Here is a 24,040-nt window from a genome sequence, read left to right on the forward strand (position 1 = left end):
TATTAATGAGATTTCCTACTTTTTATCTTGTTTATAAACATTATGAATCCTGTTATACATGTTCATATTAATGTGATTTTCGGTTCATATGATTTCCTGGTATTTATCCAGTTTACATGCTTTACTGGCATGTATCTTGTTTATGATCGTCATATGTTTATGTGTATTTTGCCAGTTACAACTTGTCAGCTTGTATCCTGTCTGGCTTGAATCTTGCTTATGTGATTACAAATTTTGTATCTGTATCTGATTATGTGATTTCTTAACATACCTTACTTAGTTTGAACATAAATTTGAATAATTTGGATGTTGAGTTCTGATGTGAATTTGTAAATTTCCTTTGTATCTAGCCTGATGGGAACAGAAGGGACATTTAAAAGATTGGTTAGTATGAGTGCCTCGTATATGACGTAATAAATTAGACTTTGAGGAGAAGACTTTGTGACAGATAGCACAACCATAAGAACCACTTTTACATAAACCAACCTATAAAATAGTAAAAATAACACAAATTTAATGAGAGAATGATCAAATCCACAATGAAATTATTATATACCATGAAAAGAAATATCGAATAACAGATAGTCATAGAATGAAAGCACAACATTAAATTTGTATTTTCAGAAAGTTTTTGTATTCTAACACTGGAATTTGCAGAGCATGGAAGTATATTCTTAATGACTTCTAATTTTTCAGATTTTGATATCGAATATACAAATATCCTATCTATGTGTGAGTTTTATATGTTTCATCAGTGACCCCTTTTCACTATAACTACGTTGACAGTATGGACATTGTACTCGGATTTTTAAATGAGTGCTTTGAATGTGTCGTTTCAAATTATAACGTTGTTTGAAGATTCTACCACATTCTGGACAAGATAAATTACCACCAACCTACAAAATGATAGTAATAAATTAATTTACAAGACTAAAATTAGAGAAATATGTTTTAAAAAGTTTTGAACCATCGTTTTAGCACATTCATCATTTCGTTTTGTTGAAATATTTGTTACCCACTCTTCCACCCCCATTTCCATTTATAAGGAATCTATTGATGCAAGTCATCATCAATATTTCTATTTGGATCAGTTACAAAGATGCGGTGAAGATCAAGCGCTCTATTGAATCAATTCTTTAGTTTGATGGTTAAACATAAAAGAATATCAAAATCAGGGGTAGGTTTCAAGTTAAGTCTCGACCTACTGTTAACTACTTTGTAACAGTAACCAAAACACTGCCATACGTACTGACATCCGCTATACAGATATACATTAGACAATAGCATATAAACATTTATCTGTGTAGTTTCATAATATTAAAAATTAAAGTAATTATTGTTTTATTTGCTTACTCTGATCTGAAATATTGAGCTAATTTGTTTAGAATAGTATCCTACTTCAATTTAAATCATTACGTTGTATCTAACTTTCTGTGAACTATTTTAATATGTTTCATTAAATTTCCCTTTTCAGTGTAATTACAAGGACAGTATGGACATTGTACTCGGATTTTGAGGTGTGTGCCTTGAATGTGTCGATTCAAATTATAACGTTGTTTGAAGATTCTACCACATTCTGGACAAGATAAATTACCACCAACCTACAAAAATACAGTAATAAATTAATTTAAAGACTAAAAGCAGTTTTATTTCAAATTTTCAGTTTAATTTTGAACTTTTCTACAAGGTTTAAACGGGGCTAGGGGCCTTACTTTGCATTAGTGTGTACTTAAAAGAAAAAAAGACACAATATTTTCTAATAAGAGACTCTACTCACAATATTTTTGATCTAGGTTTGATTTTTGTGGAATTTTCGAACATGTTTGAGAAGATTTCCTCTTTCTGTGAATGTACCCTTACAGAATGGGCAATCAAAGCGCAGTTTTAAATGTTGAGATTGAAAGTGTCTGGACATACTGGACTTAAAATCATAAATCTTATCACATTCTGGACAGGGAAATATTTCTGGTAAAACAGCCTACAAATACAAAGAAATTGATGTTGAATTTTGTACAGTACATAATGCTTATTAATTGAGTTGTATTTTTATTTAAAGTGTGTAAAATTGTTTTTTTGAATATAAAATTAAGCATAAGTTACTCCCCATGCTTTGCTCTTTGAACAAGCAGGTTGATTATGTCATCTTATGTCATATTATTATCGGGTTCTGATTAAAGGTTAAACTAGCACTAAATTCTTCCAAACATCAACTCTCCCTTTAAGAATTAATACATGCAATGTAAAATGACACACGTTCAAATCAATCGATATACAACACGTATCTAGAAATCACTTTCTGGCAAGATTTTGAAAATGTTTTCTTTTCATATGACTTTTCATATCTGATTGATAAACATAAACTTGATGACAAATAGGACAACAGTGTTTAACATTTAAATGAGATCCTCTGATATGTCTCGTTAAACTGGATTTACAAACAAACATTTTCCCACAAACTTGGCAACCAAATTCATCATTATAACCCTACAAAATATATTGAAGAAACATTAATTTATTTATCATTCCAGTATCAATTGTAATATATATATATAAATATACTGTAAACAAATGTTTGTGTTTCTTGCTAGCAACTAAATAGCACTACTCTCAAAGTCAGTAAAGACAAACCAATGAGCTGTTTTGGACTGAATGATCTTCCTAACCATTATCTTTCATAAACTTTTGATAGGGAAGATCATTTTTATTATATTTCATTATTATTATAATAATATTATTCACATATCAATCTTTATAATTACTATGTTAATGAACCTTTCAAAGAAATACCGGTACATACTTTTCATGCATAGATATTTCACACTTTTCATTGCTTTTCACAATTACCAAACAAATATATTACATAATCCAAATGTCATGCTAGTTCTAATAGTTATTTGGGTTTCTGTTCATGAACAATTCAGGATGTTTTCTTCGAACATGATTTTTCATGTCAGAAACATAAGCATATGAACTATAACAAACAGGACAAGAGTGTTTAATAGCAAGATGTGATCCTCGGATGTGTCGATTAAGGTTAGATTTATATGTGAACTTTTTCCCACACTCTGGACAGTCAAAAACACCATTGTTAGATTCCTACAAAATATATTTGAAAATAATTAGACACATGTATAACTTGTAATATACAAGCAACAAGAGTAAAACAGATATTTTTTTCATTAGCAAAATCTTTATGCAACAGTAAATTTCAACTGCAAGATTTCAATCAATTTTGTTTTTAAGGATGTGGAAACTTCTTACTTTCAAATATTTTAGTACTGCACATGTACATCTTTGATAAGATATTGCAGATCTGTATTAATAAATTTCTATGATCCAACAGATAAACACCTCAGAGTAATCAATCCATTTGTAATAATCTTTAGACAACTTGTAACAAACAAAAAATTTGACCTTAAGACAACCAAAATCTTGCCTACCTAAATCAAATCCGCATTTACCCCTGGATGTTGGTGCCTTACATGGGTTCTAACATCACATTTTTTAAGATAAGCTTTCTTACAAACTGGACAATGAAAGCGAAACTGAAGATGATAAGTCTTAAAATGTCTTCTTAAATTTGATCTATAGGTAAAAACTTTCCCACAAACCAAACAACTTAAATCATCTTGTAGTTTAACCTACAAAATAAATGTACAGCGTATGATCAAATTTAAGAAAACAAGATTTTGTACAGCAAAAAATTATACCATTGCACAGTCCAATAGTATTGTAAACCATGTATTTCAAGCCACATGATTCGATACTACACAAGTATCCCTAAACATCAAAATCATAAAACACATGTTTATGGCTCATGATACCATTGGATGTTTTAGGATACATGTGAATGGCTCATGATACTATTAGATGTTAAGATACACGTGTACAGCTTGCATAAGTTTCAATTGATGTTTTAGTATGCTTGTAAAACTATTGTATCTTTTAGGATACATGTGTATGGCTCGTGATATCTTATAGTCTATAATATGTGTTGAGATACATGTGTCTGGCTATTTGTTTCAAATGTGTAATCTTTAATACTATAGTATTGACTTGAGTATGCCTTATGTACGTGTCATAAGTATGTATTATTTTACTTTCCAATAGCATCATAAAATACAATGTACATATACAGGCTTTTGTCATGGATGTTCATTTTCATTTAATCCTGAATATTGTGCATTTCATCATACTTGGTCATAACAATAAAACTGCTTTGCTTTTCAATTGTTCTTGTCAATGTACTATTCATTATCTAATGCTTGTAATACTAAAAGACCATGTCACACGAATGAAAAGGTCAGCTGACAAACTTAACTATCAAGAAAGTAATGTTTTGAAAGTAATACTTCCCAATATAAAAAATATACATAAAAATTATAACAATTTTATTCAACATTACAATAAATTTCTTAAATACAACTATATAACATACCATCACCCTAGGAGTGATATACTGGTATACAGCATTTAAAAGATGAAGTATAAAACACATAACTCTGCAAAAGTCAGTATATATATATACAATACAAAACTACCAAAACTAGAGATAATATCCACAACAAAACATTGCAAACTCAATTTACTTTACATTATTTTGTGTTGCAAACTCAATTTACTTTACATTATTTTGTGTTGCAAACTCAATTTACTTTACATTATTTTGTGTTCAAATTTTAATGCAAATTCAACTGACTGACAACAGAAACATCATGTTCAATTTGAGAACAATAATCAAATACCAAAATAACAGATATGAGGACCCTTGAAAGAGCCTTATAAAATAGTGAGCACACAATTATAAACACAGCATTATAAATAGGATTAATTTAATTTTGAAGTGCTTCTGGATGCTGTCGAGCTATATGTTTCCTAAGATTGTGTCTCTCAGTATAAGTTTGATTACAAAGTGGACAACTGACTTTAAAATTGAGATGAACTCCTCTGTAATGTCTGGTTAAATTAGACTTAGAATGGAAATTTTTACCACAAACTGAACATGTGAACTGTTGTGGAAACACATCCTACAATATATATATATATATAGCAATAATAAAATATCATTTCTATTTGTACACTAAATAATAATTTTATCAAATAATATCATATATCACTGGGTGATGGGTGAAGTAAGATTGTGACACTAGATTTGCTGTTACCACTGAAGGTGGACGTCACCATTGACAACCAGATTACCAGGTAAAATGATGTCACCACTGACAACCAGATTATCAGGTACAATGATGTCACCACTGACAACCAGATTATCAGGTACAATGATGTCACCACTGATGATCAGATTATCAGGTACAATGATGTCACTAATGATGATCAGATTATCAGGTACAATGATGTCAATTTCAAATAACGGTTAAAAATCAAGGTGCTCAACTTCAAACAAAGTATTAAAAATACGATTTTGTGACAGTATTTTAATTGTTTATAAACAAATATAGTCAAATTGTGTATGGAGATAGACATGTTTTTTTTTTCACCTTTTCCGGGATTTCCAGGCAGGATAGTTAGGATGTTGTTTTATCATGTGCCGTTGCAAGCCACGTTTATCGGTCCACTGTTGTCCACAATTATCTACAGGACACTTATGTTTGTATCCTAGATGTGTACATCGAACATGTCTATTTAAACTAAACTGACAACTCAATAGTTTACCACATAGCTGACATTGAAATAATGAATCTGCATCAGCTGTAGCCTAAAAATATACAGTGAAAAATTCAGATTCAATTTTGTCATATTATGCATGATTTAATCTTTTTAAATATTGTGTATACATTTACGTACATTTCTTCCCTCTCGAATAATAATTCAAGAGAAGACAGAATTAATGAAGACTTTCTTTAAAGATAAGAACTAGGTGATGGAAAAAACTGTGCAAATAAAATTCTAAATAGCCTTTTTTTTCTCTCAAATATTCCAACCCTGTTATCATTGACTTATCACATTAATACAATCTTCAGTCTAGTTATGATTGTTAACAAAAATCATTGACTTATACATGTACTGTTCAACGATTTCAACTCTATACTTATGTTTAGGCTCCATTACCTTAAATCCAATCAATCAACGGCAATAGGAAATCAAAATTGTATTTTTTGGATTTAACCATTTACAATACTCAAACTTTGTATTTTCTTATTCTTTTTTATAATGTTTGAGTTTGACATGTTTGGCTAAATTTCCTCTATCAGAGAAAGACTTCAAACAAATAGGACATGTATGTCGAATATTGAGATGTGAGCCTTCAAAATGACGTTTTAAACTACATTTATGGTTAAAAGACTTGAAACACTCTGAACATCGATATAACCCATCTTCACCTATCCAATAAGCAACCTACAAAAGATATTTTAAATAAAAGTTTAGTTTTTCTACACAGTCTCTCCAAATAAATTCATGATATTTGTGTTACTATAAATTTGTTTTTAGTAGGATTTGTTATTGTTTGGCATTCAAGGACTAGGGCATCTTTCAACATAATCTATGAACTCTGTCAAAATGTTTTTTCATATTTCCAACATCAGTAAATTGTTGATGACAAGCTGGACAGAAACGTTTGATGTTTAGATGTACACCTTTAATATGTCTAGATAAGTTGGATTTATTGGCAAATCCTTTCCCACATTTTGAACATCTAAATATGTCTTCTTGTTGCCCTTGAACCTACAAAATATAATCACAATGTCATTAGCCTCCCATTATCCATAAACCTTGATGGAAGGCAGAGTTGTTTTTTTGCCAATTTGGACATTTTTCAACGACCTGTGAAGGTTGTTCTCAAGTTTACAAGAAGGTCCACAATATCGACATGGTGTGTTATTAAGTTGAAGTCATAGTGTCATTTAACCAGCAGTTCTATTTGGAAGGACATATTGTACAACTGGAAAGTTATGTATAATTTGAACTGATTAAGTACATAATGCAACCAGGAACCTCAGAACATTAACAACATATTTAATGTACATTAAGTTGAAACTTTCAGTAAAATGGCCAACTTTATAGAGCATGAAGAGATTTGACTCAATGAATTTTTAACACCATTCCAACCATTACATCAGTTTTATTCTTTAGTTACATGATGAGCATTCTTCATGTGACGTGTCAGATTACTTTTATCTGTATATTTCTTTTGACATATTGGACAAACAGAAAACATGTTCATATGTTTACTTCTGAAATGTCTTTCTACATTGGACCTGGATTCATATTGTTTGAAACAAACAGGACAAATGTGTCCTCTCACTTCCTTCGCCTACAAATAAATAAATAAGGAATATGATAGATGGAACTTTATTCAGTGTTTCACACATAATTCCTAAACAGTTTAGAAGGTTTATCAAGTTGGACCTGGTGTATTTATGAAGGAAATTAAGAATATACAAATATAAATATATTTCTGTTATTTTTTGATAAAAGTGTTAATGTAAGTGGTATATTATACTTGATAAAGTAAGTGAATTGTTAAGTATGTTTTTGTTTATAGGACTCCACTATATGATTATGTACAACTCGAATATGTTTCTTGACAGAGCCTTTCTCTGAGAATGTTTTCTCACATAATGGACAATTAAATCTAAGCTTCAGATGCATTGACTTGATATGCTTGTTTAAATTTCCAATATAGTTAAACTTTTTCTCACAGTAGGAGCATTGGAAACCTTCAGGGCCTGCATTTACCACACCCTACAACACAAAATTGTCCAAAATTATAAATAGAAATAAAACATTCATATTTGTTCAACACATTTTATTTTAAAAGAGAGACAGTAATAAAAGTACAGGTGAAGAAAAATTCTTATAATGTACATGAATTATACAGTTAAGAAGTCAACAATTAGCATCTAATAAGCCTACACTGAACAAAACCAGGAAGAATAACTGAACCTAAATTCAATCAAAGCTGATCTCGCATGTGAGTATATAATATTTTTCAACTTTTTAAGAATTCAAAATATTGGTTTATAACAAAGTATTTAAGTTTCAAATTAAACATAGATGTAGAGAGGAAATATTCAATGAAATAGTTCAAAAGCATAGGTCATGCCATATTTCAAGATTTGTATTCTTGCATCATTATGTTGGGATGGATATGTTTAATATGTTTCTTCATAGAGCCCTTTTCAGTGAATGACCTATTACAAATAGGACAGAAATGTTTTACTTTTAAATGTTTGCCTTCAACATGTTTCTTCAGATTGCCTTTTTGACTGAATACATGTCCACAGATCTTACAAGGGAAACCACCATCTCTAACCTGGCCTAGACCCTATAATGACAAGAATGAAAACTTTTCATTACAGAAGGAATGTCAAGTCTTTTCCTCAATATGACTTGGTTAACAGCTTATTTTTTTTGAAAAATTTATTTTTCAGGTTAGATCAAAATGGTTGATAACTATCAAATTTAATTCATGAAACTATTTTTGAGTACAAATATTTTCATCTTAATATAAAATATCACATTACTACTTAACTGGAATGTGAGCAATCATCCATGCTTGTTTAGAAAAGATAAATCAAGACAAGTTCAATTTATGAGAGTACTTGACATGTTTTTTCATATTGCCCTTTTCTGTGAATTGTTTCATACATATTGGGCAAGAAAATCGAACATTTAAATGTTTGCCCTGCATATGTTTAGTTAAATTTCCTTTCTGGGTAAATACGTAACCACAAATGGTACATGGGAAACCGACAAAATTACCATGACCCTACAAATATAAAGAAAACAAAAGTAACAAAATGGTAAGCGTTTTTGAAACATGTTCATAACCATTCAATCATGGTATAATAGTATATTCCCTCAGTCTAATGTCACACAACTTCACAATGTCAAACTATCACGAACCTCGTACTAATACCTTGACTGTAATAGTCTTGTATCATGGAAGTTTGTCAATGTACCAATTTCATTGGATTGTACAGAAAAAGAGCACATTTACAGGCTCAGCAAAAACGGCCAAAGTGCTACATTCCTTGATGCAAGAAAGGTCGCTATAGCAGTCAAGGTAGCTTGACATTGTGCAGATAAATGTCACAATGCCATTTCACAGACAGGTTTGTGATCATGTTAGTTTTATTATTGTAATAAAGTAACAGCTGCCACAAGTTAATACAGGTTTAATAAAAGGTAATGGCAATGATCAAAGATATATCTATGTATTAGTAAAGGTGTGATACAGATAAATCTCTTATGTTATAAGATTAATTCTTATTATCTTTTATTTTCAAAGAAACTAACATCTTACACAAACTGAGGAAAATACAGTTCTGATTTACAAAAAAAGGAGAAAAAAAGGAAAAAAAAGACAAATAGACAGTGTCTGACTACAAATACCTGAAGAAAGTAATTATTAATTATCTAAAATCCTACTATTTTGAGATAAAGTCAAATTCTTAAATAACAGGTTCTGAAATGTACATAATGTCCATGATGTTGATGCTATGTATACAACAATAAAGTAAGTGTTATGTATTCATAAGTATAGTTCAGCAAAGATATATTTGAAAATTCACAATTCAAAACATAAACACGAGTAATCCACTTTAAATGGTGGTAGTAATGGAAAGAACTATGTTGTACAGTTCAATAACTATTTATTCTGTACCAACAATTAAAGTTGACTGGTCATTTGTATGTTTTGCATTGAATCCCTAAGTGCAAAATTATAGTTGTTCAACTATACAAATTACAAAGTTTTTTAACTTGGCTAATAATTTACATAGTTCACTCTACACTGTTTCAAATGATTTGTCATATTACTTTGAAATGTGAACTCTTTACAACAAATTGGACAAGGGTATTTGATTTTTAAATGTTTGCCTTTAATATGAGTATTCAAATTGGATTTCTGGCTGAAAACCTTTTGACATAGTTTACAAACAAACCCACGACTAGAAACTTCACTAAAACTATTAACACTCATTTCCTACAATGAAAGAAAGTGAAATGTTTCGTTAAATTGAAAATACAAGTTATGACAATATATGACAATGATACATACCAATAAACATACTGTATCTAAGATACATATTGTAACATGTACCTTCATGTTAGATAATTATGAGAGAGGGTATATATCTTTAAATAAACGATCATGCTCAATCAATCAAACAAAGAAACAACCAGTGCCTTAGGTATCTATGAACAGTTAGATTTTTGGGGACTGGCTGAGATCTTAATCAAACTACCTAAATAGGAACAACCAACTCAAGCTTTTTTCTAGTATCAGAATTTCATGAAGTTATAGCCGATAGTCACAAGTGCTAGGTACTATTTTCTACTCTTATTTAAAATGAACTAGTTTAATATGGTGATTTAAACTACTTTGAAATGCAAATTCTTTATTACAAGCAGGACATTTGTGTTTGATTTTAAGATGTTTTCCTTTAATATGCGTTTGTAGATTACTTTTCTGTGTAAACACTTTTTGACAGAATTGGCAGACATATCCATTGTTATCGAACCCCTAGAATGAAATAAGATGGCATATTATTTTATAGATAGATTCTTAAGATCTTATGACTACCTCCTGTCTTTGTAATATAATTGGTAAATTGAATAAAACAATTACTCTTATGTAAATTCTCTTCTTCAAATAGGAGTACAAGTTTAAGAATGACTTTGTTTTGATAATAATTTACACATGAGGACAATTTGATTTCACAAAGTGAAAAATAACTTTCAGTGCCGACATGCATGTTTCATATGAAAACGCAAACTTCTATCATAAGCAAATTTTTTAAAACAAATAGGACACTGTTGTTTGATACGTAGATGTTTTCCTTTAATATGGCATTTTAAGTTTGATTTCCGAGTGAACACTTTACCACAGATACTGCAGGAGTGGCCAGCTTGTTCATTCGCCTAAAATGAGATAATATCAGGTGTAAGTGTGTAATATAATATTACTGTTATGATTTGATACAGATTTTCGGTTTGAATTTTATATTCAATATAACTGTATAAAGTAAACTACATCTTAAAAAACTGATTTCAATTTTATTTGCTTACTTTCTTATTCAAACTACTTCCTAAAGAGAACATTTCAGCCTTTATACTGTATAAACAAGTGTTAAATTTTAACCTGATTACATGTGAGGATGACTATGTCTTAAATGGCGAGTAAGGTTACTAGGAAAGGCCAACTCCATATGACAAATTGGGCATTGATTTTTAATCTTAAGATGTTTCCCTTTAATATGAGTTTGAAGGTTAAATCTGCGAGTAAACACTTTTCCACATAAATTACAGGTATGGACATCTTTTTTCGCCTAAAATGAGACAAAATTTGGAATTAGCATGAAAGTTCAGTAAATGATGTTGGAATGGCATTGTTTCATGTGACGAGCAAGATTACCAGGGAAACTAAATTCTTTTAAACAAATGTGACACCTATTTGTAATCTTAAGATGTTTTCCTTTTATATGAGTTCGAAGATTAAATTTCTCTGTGAACACTTTTCCACATATTGTACAACTGTAACCATGGATATCATAAAGAGCCTAAAATTAGATAAAATTTTACTGGATTAGAAACTAATGACATGGCTATTTGAAACAATGAAACAAAGGAGATAAATTAATATTAGTGATCTTATTGGTTGAAATGATTTTGTTTTATATGTCGAGCAAGATTACTCTGAAAAGAAAACTCCTTATAACAAACTGGACACTGATTTTTTATTTTTAGATGTTTTCCTCTGATATGTGTGTTCAGATTGGATTTCTGTGTGAACACCTGACCACATAATTTACAGGTCAAACCATTGATATGTCTATCATACAAGGCCTAAAATGAGACAAAATTTTCTTGATTAGTTTACTTGAAAATGACTAAGTTAGTGTTTATATGCATATTATAAAGAAAACATCAGATTTTTAAGTCCAAGTTAATTTGACTACATATGGCTGTCTCAAATTGAGGAAAGTCTTGTTTCCTCAGTTACATGTCTTGTATTTCAGGATAGGTTTCTTTTCCTGATTGACAGATTAGAGAAAGATTATCTTTGCACATGTTCACATGCAGCTTTGTTAAGAACTAGAAAACATATCTGTAAAAATTAACACAGGCAAATCAATACCATTGAATTTAATGGGGTCAAATTGAATTCTCATAACGATTTAATTCATTCTTTTGATCTAACATAGAGCTGTCAGCAATACTATTAGAAAGTTTGGCATTAGTTGACCATATCAATGTACTAGATGTACTATACAGCTTTGCTTATTCCTCGAACGATTATATAATGTAACCTATAATAGTAGATTTGTCTTCTTTATTTACTACCACATTGTAACATTCAAACATTCAGCAGTGATTTACTGAGAAATTACAGCATATGAAAATATTAATAAGTAGTGTTCTTATATTATTACATATAAGTTTACTGCATGATGTACATTCTATTTTTGACAACACCAAATACTGATTCATGTATGATTTACAGGTATTTTAATGTACATTTTTCAAGTGAGTCAACATGTTGCTCTGAAATGTGAATTCTTTCTGACAGATAGGACATTTGTGTCGTATATTGAAATGTTTTCCTTTTATATGTGTATTCAGATTGTATTTCATGGTAAAAACTTTTCCACAGATATTACAGGGATAGCCAGTAGATTTCACCCATCTTGCCTCCTACAACAAATAAAAGGGAAGTTTTGTTATTTTTCATGTTTTATTTTCATCATGCATATTGTTTATTTACAGCAACATTTACATCCTAATAATATAATGATTGCCACAAAAACTAACATTTGTCTTGATACTAAAAATCATTTATTTACATACATTCAAAAATTTAACTTGTTATAATCTAAAAACTTCGAATTTTGGAATATTGCTGTTTGGCATTTTCCTGCCATTGGAAATAAAAACAAAACTCATTTTTGCAAGAAAATCCCTAATATGCATGAACAGTAATTATTACAAAATCTTAACAAAACAGTGGTCTGGTATTGAATTAGAGTTTTTTGACAAAGTAAACTGCAAACTAATCACATTAAAATCATGAAGTCAAATTCATCTCAGATATCATAATCCAATGAAACTCTTAGCACCGAGCAATTGTGAATGAATGAACAGTGGAGAAAACAGACTACGACTAAACTTTCAAAATTGAACAAGTTAAAACAGATTGCTAAATTGGAAAAAATTAAAATAAAGAAACCTTGAAATCAAGAAATTGTAGTTTGAGTTAAAATTGTCTTTCTTTGTGATATTTTTGAATATGCTTCGACAAGTTTCCTTTTTCTGTAAAACTCTTGTCACAGAAAGAACACTTAAAACGAACATTCATATGCAAACCCTGTATGTGTTTCTTCAAGTTTCCTTTATGGTGGAACAATTTTTGACAAATACAGCAGGAGAAAGCCTACAAGATAATAAAAAACAATTTAGAAAATCAGATATTCATAATAATTTTTTTTAGACATTTTTATTCAATGAAACTATGAATCGTTTTAATATGCACTTTCAAGTTTTGTTTTAGAGTGAATTTTCTGTGGCATATTGGGCAGTCAAATCGAACATTTAAATGTCTGCTTTGAACATGTTTCCTTAAATTACTCCTGTCCTTAAATGGTTTACCACACCATGTACACTCAACTACACTGCTCCCAAATGATGCCTACAACATAGAAAAAAATAAAATATCACTCTTGCGTTAGAAATTGAAGGATGCCTATTATCTTACTTATTTTCTTGACTTGATTATCATTTATGTTTCAGCGCATATCATTTCAAACTAAATTTGATGCAATAACCTTCCCTAACAAATGACTTCAGCCAATTTTGTTACAACTTGAATCTAGATTATATGTGTTTATTTTGTGTCTATCTTAATGTTTGCACAAATTGCACAGAGTAAACTGATGTGTCTATACATAACTCTAGGTTCAAAAGCCTACAAAATCAAGAAGGCAGATATGAAACAATTCATTGATAATCGAAGTGACGAAGCCCAAAGTCAGTAGTCCCCAGAAAGAATAAGTGCTTTCTTCAAAGTGTTGTACACTGTACACCTGCAATGAAGGCCTTTTCTTCTTTCTTTTCTTTTCTAATGAAAAAAAAAATCATTTGAAACACATAGTTGTCTACTATTGGGGCACAAATGTGTTCAGTATATCCTTGTGTAGAGTTTTGATATGTGTTTTCATGTTATTTTCTTGTGTAAAGACTTTTTGACAAATAGGACAGTTATGGCGTATATTCAGATGTTTGTTTCGTATGTGTCTTCTCAATGTTGATGACTCAAACGATTTTCCACACCATCGGCAAATATGAAAAGGTCTTTTATATGGGCCTTGCACCTAAAACAAAAATATTTAAGATTTAATTTTTTTCATTGGGTCTCCCTCACATTCTATTTAAAATTTTTTATTCATAAAATTATTATCAGACAATTAATCATGCGTGAAAATGTATACAAAATCTGGATGACATTTTCGAACATGTGTTCTCATATTTGTCTGCTGTGAAAATTCTCTATTACAAACTGGACAGATGCTCTTGATGTCAAGATGTTTATTTTTAATGTGTCTTCTCAAATTACTTCTGTCACTGAACATTTTACCACAAATACTACAGTCAATACTTCTTTTCCCAAAATATTCCTAAAATAAGTCAAAAAAATAAGAAATTAGTCCACCTACTGATAATAGTCATCTTAGTAAAACCTTTAACCTAATGACAAGTTTGAGAAAAAACAAATGTTAATATCTTTGTCCATTTTTGTTAAGTCATTTTTGGATGAATGTGGCCTTGACCTTATATGAATAACTAAGGATTCGTATGACAGGAACTAAGTACATGTACCTGCTTTGCAGAGAAATAAGTACAAAATAGTTTTGAAACTTCAAATAATTCATCAGCAAAATCTGGTACTTCAGAAAATAAGCTGTATTGAAAAACCTTTTCTCATGGGGAAAATTCGTTTCACAAATTCTTTGTATGAAACAGTCTTTAATTAACACTTCAAGAACAAGTTCAGACACTGATAATTCAAATCAGTTTAGTTTTATGAATACTTTTGGCATGACACAGCATACTGGACCTTTGGGTAAAATCCTTATGACACAGTGGGCAATAAATCTTGACTTTATAATGAAGACTTTGTATATGTCGTCTTTGATTGCTCCTATCATTAAATAGTTTACCACACCAAGGACAAGCGTAACATCTCCGGCCATTTCCGACCTACAAAATACAGACCTAAATTTAATAGGATGGTCATACAAGGGGAGAGCCAAAATCAGGAGAACTGTACCAATCAAGTTTGAATCAGTCACAGATTGATAGTCATATTGTTAGATAACGGCTGTTTTTGAACAAGGTGTGAAAAATAAAATTCTACATATAGCTCATAAAGAACATCTATTAATGTGTACTTTAGTTTTATGCTACTGGTCATTATAAAAAAAATAAGTTATTTTGATTCTATAAAGAACAATTTTAAATCAATTCATCTAAAGTTATTACCTAAGCTTTGTTTTAATGCATTTATATGCAAGTTTGTTTTATTCTCGTTACAAATACAAATAAAATGTTTGGATGCAAAATTTGTGTAAACAAGGCAGCTAGAAATGTTGAGTATGTGTTTTTTTCAAATGTAGAATCATGCTAGATTTTCTTGTAAAATTAAAATGACAAACAGGACAAGGTATCTTGATTTTTAAATGTATTCCTTCAACATGTCGTCTTAAATTACTGCTATCATTGAATAATTTTCCACACCAAGAACAGTTATGAACTCTTCGGCCATATTGGTCCTACAAAATACAGGCAGAAATGATAAATAGCAATCCCCATACAATATTGATTACTATTCTACAGAATGGAAAAACATGTGTATATACTTGACAAACTCTTTTAATATATTTTATACAAGTCTATGTACAACTTTAATGTGAGTTTTTAGATTATATTTTTGTGTGAATTGTTTTAGACATAAATGACAAGTGAATTTCATATTGAGGTGTATATTGTTAATGTGACGTTTATAATTACTTCTATCGTTAAATATTTTACCACACCATTGACATGGGAAACTAAAGTTACCACTACTAAACATCTACAATGAAACAAACACTGTTATTAACTTTATATCTTTATTATAAAAACTCGTCAAGTCATTATTTGGTACTATATATGTTTATAATACAGTTTATACAAACTTAAATCAAACAATAGACAACATACTAGATATGCTGTAAAGACTTTTTTTTTTTCTTTTTTTTTTTTTTAACAGACCTAAGGTTGAACACAATAAATTTATATCTGGCTTCGATATAATATACTGACTTATTTTGAAAATGCATAATCTTGATCTTATTACACTTTCACCAAGATATTTCAAATTTAACTACTAATTATTATACAAAATTGTTGCAAACAAAATACCAGAGTTGGAAATAATTGGAGTTTCAAAATATATCAGAAACAAAGTAAGGTTATAGATTTCAATTAAACGTTTTCACAAAATTTGACAATAAGTAGATCCCTATCATGTAATTTACTCTAGCTTCTTCATTCTGGCTGTACATTAAAACCTTGAATGTGAACTTTACGAATATGATAATTCAAGTAAGTTTTTTGAACAAAAGATTTTTCACAGTAAGGACAGGGAGCTCTAGTTTTGTAATGAATATTTTGAACATGACGATTAAGGGTGCTCTTGTTATAGAAATATTTGCCACACCATTTACAAAGATTATCAGCCATTCCCTACAATATAAAAATAAAGAGTTGAGAAGAAATGGAAGTCAATTATTTCTGACCATGTACTCTTAATAAATGGGTGTTTAATAAATGTTTCTGAACAAATGTCTTGTTACAATATAAACATGCATGTCTTATTTTTAAATGGATATGTTGTATATGTCGACGGAGAGTGCTCTTGTTATAGAAATATTTGCCACACCATTTACAAAGACTAGGATTCTTGGCCTACAATATAAAATCAAAAAACTTTTTCAGATAGCTTGAAGTTAATATATTTGACATAATTAAATGTATAATTTCAGTTACCAATATTTTCAAATTATATTTTGTATCAATGTTGAAAGATACTCTATTCATATATGAACACTATTGAAATGTATTTTAACTTTTCCCTTCTGACTAAATGACTTCCCACATATTGGACAACTAAATCTCATCTTCATATGAGTCCCTTGAAAATGTTTCTTAAGATTGCCTTTATAATTAAATTGTTTTCCACAGACTTTACAGGAAAATGGTTTATAACTTGTAGCAGTCACCTACAACAAACAAAATTTATTTATTAAATTTCAAACCAAAAATATTTAGAAATAATTTAGAAATTTTGTAATACAATCAAGTCGTGGTTAATCAGATATGTATGTTTCAAAAGCAAACCCTATTTAATCAGAATCTCCGACAAAAAGTAGCCATTAGCAATACAAAAATATTTAAGTTAACTATTGAAGTAAACTATTTAATAAAATTATGATCATTGAACACTTAAATAAACTTTTAAATGCTATGTAGAAAAAATCTTGAAAGTGTTGACAACAGATGTACAATGTAAAACAATCTGAAGATTATCTTTACTCAAAATAAAGTGCTATGACACTAAAATTGAGTCCATTCAAACTGGAATTTCAAAGAGTTGAATGAAGTATTTAGGAGGACAACAATAATATTCCTGTTTTATATTTCAATGACATTTCTTTAAATGCATTTTCATGTTTCCTTTTTGAGAGAAACTCTTGCTACAAACAGGACAGTTGAACCTCATTTTTAAATGTTTCCCTTCAATATGTATTTTAAGATTTCCTTTGAAATTAAAATGTTTTCCACAAACTAAACATGTAAAATTCCCCACACTTTTCTGACTACTGAAAACCTACAACATACAAAATACTTGAATTAGCTAAATGAACAATTCTAAACAGAAATTGTTACACTATTTTTTTTTAAAAAGGGACATTTCTCAACATTGACTTTATTTTTGAAACCACAAAAACTAACCAAAAAAAAAGTGGACTGCAAGTTTTAATGTTTTGCAGACCCAAATGTACTCTAATACATGAATGATGATGTCATTTAAACAAAGAATAGCAGAAACAAATGTAATTTAAGATGACAATATGCTTCAAATCCTAGGTTGACTTGCATCTCGTCTTATCAAATATTTTTGTAATGTGTTCTAACATTCTTGTCGAACACTGTTTTGACTATATTTTGTTCAAATTACTATGAATTGATAAAAGATGTGTTTTCAGACGTGATTTTTGAGTGAATGGTCGATGACATAATGGACAGTGAAAACGCTGATTCTGATGAGATTCTCGAATATGTCGTTTTAAATTTCCAGAAGTTGAAAAAACTTTAAGACAAACATAACAGACATTATTGTTATCTTGAGGAACCTAAAATAAAGTAAAAAAAAATATTTCAGACTTGACACTAGGATAACATCTCTACCTATTCAGCTGTATCTGAATATATTTTGTGAATTTTCTGAAGATGAGTCTTAGCATTCCCTCGCTGAGAAAATTTTTTGCCACAGACTGGACATTCTACTTTCATTTTACCATGAACACCTCGGATATGTTTGTTCAAATTTCCTTTGAAATTGAATATTTTCCCACACATTAAGCACTTAAACGGTCCTCCCTTTTCCAGTTCAACAAACACCTAAAACACAGAAGATCACACTGTTAAAAAAAATGTTTTTCACAAACAAGATATTAAATAGTAAACTTTCAAAATATAATAACTAATGAAAAATACTTCTTCACTGACAACTATTATCAGAATAAAAACAAAACGTCAAAGTAGGCATTAGCTATTTCCTTTTTGATTTCTCATTGTCAGACACAGTCACCATATACATGTATTTAACAGCTGATAAAGCTCATTAACAGTATAGAATATAAATTAATTTTTGTATGTCAACTATTTTTATAACAAAGAAGTTTATCTTGATGAAACATTCTAACATGATCCTTCATATTCCCTTTCTGTGTAAAAGATCGCTCACAAAACGGACACTGTGTTCTAATATAAAGGTGTTTTGCCTCAATATGTCTCTTTAAATTTCCAGATTGAGTAAACACTTTACCACACCAAGAACACTTCAATTTTTCACCCTACAAAATAAATGAAACAGAATCATTGCCTTAATTTATCCATTGCTATGTTTTAGAATAAAATGAGCCCGTAAAGCAGGTTTACGACTGAATGCTTTATAACAAACGGGGCAATATTGTCTTTCATTAAGATGTGTTTGACGGACATGACGCTTCAAATTTCCCATGTGGCAAAATGTCTTTCCACATGTCATACAGGTACAATCTGATTGGACATTTACCTACAAAAAACAAATAAAATCTTGTTACAACATAGATTTTTTCTTCTAGTAATGTTCTCTTTTCAGGTTTTCATGGATATATAGTATTGAGGACATTATTTTGTAGAACACATTGAATACAATCCTATAAATTTACAGGTGAAATCCCAAATCCTTTGATTTCAATTTGTACAAGTTTAACACTGTGAATTTAACACTGAAATATTTGCAATTGCCATTATGTTATTTGTACTATGTGTTTGTAAAAATAATTCTAACCATAAAAAGATAGCACAAATACATCACCAGAAGTTTCAGTAGTCTCAATTGATCCAAGCAGATATAAGATCATGAATGGTAAAGTATCATGTCCTTGAGTATGATTGTTGGTAGGTCTGATTTGAAATGCATTACTTATAGCTGAATATGAGCTGCATCAACAAGCTTAAGTGCACCTCTTAGAGCACAACTTCACATAATCAGAAGTAATATCTTTGATTGTCTACTGTTTGAGTCTTTTACTGATAATCAGGCAAGGATTCTGGAAGACGATTTTCCTCTATGATCGAGAAACATTCACCTTGCATTTTAGAGAACTAAACAAGATGTGAATGTAACTCTAGCATGCCACAAAACACAAATGGCTGTTCTCAAAAAGACAGCATTAAACGAAGGTAGTAAGACCATTTTCTTACTGATATTTTAATGGGCAGAGAATACATACACAATATCAATACCAAGTACTTTTTTATTAACATTATCTCCATCCAAACTTTAAATCACATAATAGAAACAAAATATGGAAACAGATAAATAATGAAAATGTCATATGTGAATTCAGTATTAAGACAGTCCAGATTTATGCACAGTTACTAAATGCCTTTTCAAATTTGATTTTTGTTTCATTGACTTCCTACAAATAGGACAAAAGTATATCTTATTGAGATGTTCCTCTTTTACATGGCGATTTAAATTACCGACATTGCTGAATGTTTTTGCACACCAGGAACAGGACTTTTTTCCCTAAAATATAAATTAGGATACTCTGAAAAAGGAAAAGGTTCCATACACGAAGTCGAAAAAGCAGAAGACCATAGCAGAGTTTAGGTGTTATCAAACATGATATTGTGAACTTTAAGTAAATGTAATTTCAGATATGACTTTTGTTTAATTGATTTACAACAAACAGGACAAGAGTATATTTTTTTGAGATGATCCTCTTTTACATGGCGATTCAAATTACCCATATTACTGAATGTTTTTGCACACCAGGAACATGTCTTACTACCAGGAAATTTTACCTAAAATATAAATAAGCATACACTGTTGATAGCCACTTTAATCTTTAAAGTAGATAAACATAAGTTTAGATTTACTTAGATGAATTTCAATAGGCAGTCAAAGCAAACTTATTTCTATATTTTACTTCTTACATGTATACATTGATAACATATGGAATATGAGCTTATGTTTTGTTAATTCCTCACACTAATCTCAATATGAACTTTAAAAATAAAATTATTATTTATTACTATGACACATTTGACTACCAAATCTACAAACTGTATAAATCATAACTAATTTTTGCCTTTAGTACTAAAAGTAAAATACTGTTATATTAATTGAAATGCCTATTTCATGTTTTGGACATCTAAATTATGAACCCTACGCAAATGCTGCCACAGGTAATTTTTTTGAGTGAATCTTTTTCGGCAGACAGGACAAACAATACGCACACCAAGATGGGCTTCTCTTATATGTCGTTTCAAATTGCCTTTGTGGCTGAATACCTTTCCACAGTCATTACAAGTAGTTTCTAAACAAATCTTGCCAACATTGACCTACAATATAAACAGGAATTTATCATCATTTCCAACCAATTTTTAAAGTATGAATTAAAACAACAACCATCTGAGTAATGTTCTAGAATAAGAGAAGAAGTACCAATAAATTTTATTGGTGCAGACAATTATTTGCACAATTGTAAAATCATTAAATTACTGAACCAAGTTATGCACATGTTCTACATGATACCTCAGGACTGACTTTTGAGTAAATGCTCTATTGCACAATGGACAAAAAAAGCGCTTGTTCAAGTGAGCCTCCTTAACATGTCGGTTGAGGTTTCCTCTATGACTAAATACCTTGCCACAAACTAAACACACTGGTTCAACAACCTACAACATAGTAAAGAAAATCATTGATTGTGAACCAGTGTTAAAGGGACAGATGTGCCACTCTTAGGGGTTGATTTAGGTCTTGAATATATGTAAATAGTCTTCAGAAGTACTAGAAATGTACTAACTTTGCACATTTCCTTCAAAAATATCAAACAAGGAATTTTTCTATAGATGTTTTCTATCATATGGCAGTCTTAAAAAATGGTGACTAGTCTCCTTAACTTTCAATCAAACACAGATAATTCTGAACATACATGGCTTCCATGCTCAAATTCCGACAGTGAGCTGTTAAGACTATTACTGATTGGCTTAACCCAAAAATTCATGTTCCTGAGACTTAGGCATGATTGGTGCACCTGTCCCATTAAAACAAACTGTACATCATTACCTTGCATTGACTGGTCTATTTCATGTTATGAAAATATGGATTAATTCTATGAAAAACTGATTTAAGAATGATTGTGCATTTTATGATGACTTAAAGGTCTTTCCCTTCAGTTTCTATTTGATTTTATACCCTTCAGAATTTTTTTTAATATTATGTCAGCCCATAAACATGTCATGAAAATTGGATTTTTCAAACCTTCAACATAAGAATGACAGAAAAATGAGTGGATCAATCTTCATCACACTTAACCTATCACAAGACAATTTTAATGCAAAGAATATAATGTTTTCTTTATTCATTTTTGATCATAATTGTTTTGGTGGTAACCATCGAAATGTAAAAAAATTACCAGAAAATGGAAAAAAATTTCCAGGGACAAAACTAATTGGAATTTTCTAAAAAGATAAAACTTTATTTTCCTTCTGGAATAAGCTTTTAACATGACCACTTCACATCACAAACAGCGAAATAATCGTATGTCAGCCAGGGCTGATTTTTCTACTTAATTAAAATTTCAGCGAAAACTAAATAGATACATAAATTCTTGCATTTATTTCCATAAATTGTTTATAGTAAAATCAATTATCTGCATTCTGGACCAGAAAGTAATTAATTAACCATTGTGTTGAACAACAGTTCAAACAACCTACCGAAGCTACGCTAACCCAGTTCAGCGAAAACTGTGACCGATGAACGAAATTTTCATGTTTAGACTCTCTCCACGTTCAATGATGTAAATTGATCCGGAATATCTTTCTGTTTTTATAAATAACTTTTACTAAATAGACAATATCTCAGGTACCAAAAAATGCAGTCTTTCACATGCATTTTTTCCTTAAATTTGTGTATACAACAGAGCAACAGGCCTTAATTGATCGTGTGTATCAAAGCATTTAATTTTCTTAATCAATACAGAATGTCACAAACAATTACTTAGCCCCTACAACACAACTTAATGGCTTTTTTGGACATGATTTTTTAAGTGCCCTTTTTGACAAAAACTAGTTTCACAATATGGACATTGCCAACGGTACTGAAGATGCACTCCCCGTATGTGACGCTGTCGATTAGACGAGGTTCCAAATTGTTTACCACACACCTGACATGGATATACTTTTTTACCATCTACCTACAAGGAAGAAGTGTAAATGTTAATCTTCAGTCTGTGGTACTGTTGAATTACAAATTAGAAACCAACTCATTTGGGTGTTTTCGTCTGATATGATCGCGTAGAGTATTTTTTCGTGTGAACTTCTGTTGACAAACTGGACAAGTAACATAAATCTTCATATGTATCTCTTTAATATGTTTAGTATAATTAGATTTTGTTGTACACACTCTATTACAAACAGGACACATATAGCCCTACAACAAACAAAAAGATACATTCAAACTTACTATTTTATTAAACATGATGTTGCTCAGATTTCAATTCAGAGTAGTGACGGGAAACAAGATGAAAACGCAGGGCAAGTTTTCTATAGAATTTTACTACAAATTGGGCATGGAAAGCAAACTTTAAGATGAACACCTTTCCCATTGTGATCAAGATTTCCAACACTTGAAATTTCACAAGTTAATCCTTTTTGAACAACAGTTCTCTATTAAATTATTACTTTTTAAGGAGCAATATGAAGCAAGTGTGGACAGCAGTTTTCATGTAATTGGGTGTTGATTCAATTTGAAAAGGCGATAAAAAACCATAAAATACTTTAATCTTTGTAACATATTACACTGAACAAGTAAAAATTTCAATACAAAAAATGAGAACGTGCTACCTTTAACATTACAGACTAAGATTAATAGCTTCAGAAATTAGTCTTACACAACTTGATTTTACATTTATCAACTTTATGAACACTTCGCATATGTTCCCTTAAATTAGATTTACGCGTGAAAAGTTTACCACACATTTGGCAAGATACAGACAGAGAATTTAAGTGAACTCCTTTAATATGTTGCACCATATTGCCTTTGGTTGAAAACAATTTGCCACAAATACTGCATGAGAATTGACTTGGAACCTACAAAATAACAATTCAAGTAGTTATCAAACTATTCCTTCAAATAGAATAAGGTATGTTTAGCCTTTCAAACTTTCATTACAAACATCTTTTCATGTATTACATGATA

At 30.1% G+C, this 24,040-nt stretch overlaps 3 protein-coding genes across 3 annotated transcripts; all 3 read right to left on the reverse strand.

Moving 5' to 3' along the window:
* Positions 1 to 276: 276 nt before the first annotated feature.
* Positions 277 to 10,072, reverse strand: LOTGIDRAFT_160774 (hypothetical protein; the record flags this gene model as incomplete). The annotated part of the gene is made up of 16 exons (XM_009055969.1): positions 277 to 486; positions 866 to 896; positions 1,417 to 1,601; positions 1,918 to 1,978; positions 2,294 to 2,484; positions 3,483 to 3,641; positions 4,926 to 5,027; positions 5,192 to 5,324; positions 5,499 to 5,716; positions 6,187 to 6,357; positions 6,595 to 6,684; positions 7,097 to 7,273; positions 7,528 to 7,704; positions 8,183 to 8,287; positions 8,570 to 8,731; positions 10,025 to 10,072. The coding sequence occupies 16 exons, from the start codon at positions 10,070 to 10,072 to the stop codon at positions 277 to 279; spliced, it is 2,220 nt and encodes a 739-aa protein (XP_009054217.1).
* A 1,258-nt stretch (positions 10,073 to 11,330) lies between these two features.
* On the reverse strand, positions 11,331 to 15,212 carry LOTGIDRAFT_160775 (hypothetical protein; the record flags this gene model as incomplete). The annotated part of the gene is made up of 4 exons (XM_009055970.1): positions 11,331 to 11,525; positions 11,761 to 11,811; positions 12,484 to 12,660; positions 15,180 to 15,212. 4 exons carry the CDS (start codon positions 15,210 to 15,212, stop codon positions 11,331 to 11,333), a joined length of 456 nt encoding a protein of 151 aa, XP_009054218.1.
* Positions 15,213 to 15,599: 387 nt separating this feature from the next.
* LOTGIDRAFT_117514 (hypothetical protein) lies at positions 15,600 to 23,919 on the reverse strand (the record flags this gene model as incomplete). Its single annotated transcript, XM_009055971.1, has 8 exons — positions 15,600 to 15,791; positions 15,923 to 16,093; positions 16,585 to 16,746; positions 17,109 to 17,282; positions 18,589 to 18,659; positions 21,072 to 21,155; positions 22,937 to 23,036; positions 23,767 to 23,919. Coding segments are annotated over 8 exons (1,107 nt in total), but the record flags the coding sequence as incomplete, so codon positions are not given.
* Between the last annotated feature and the right edge of the window lie 121 nt (positions 23,920 to 24,040).

This window comes from Lottia gigantea (genome assembly GCF_000327385.1).
Source record: "Lottia gigantea unplaced genomic scaffold LOTGIsca_26, whole genome shotgun sequence".
Classification (NCBI taxonomy): domain Eukaryota; kingdom Metazoa; phylum Mollusca; class Gastropoda; family Lottiidae; genus Lottia; species Lottia gigantea.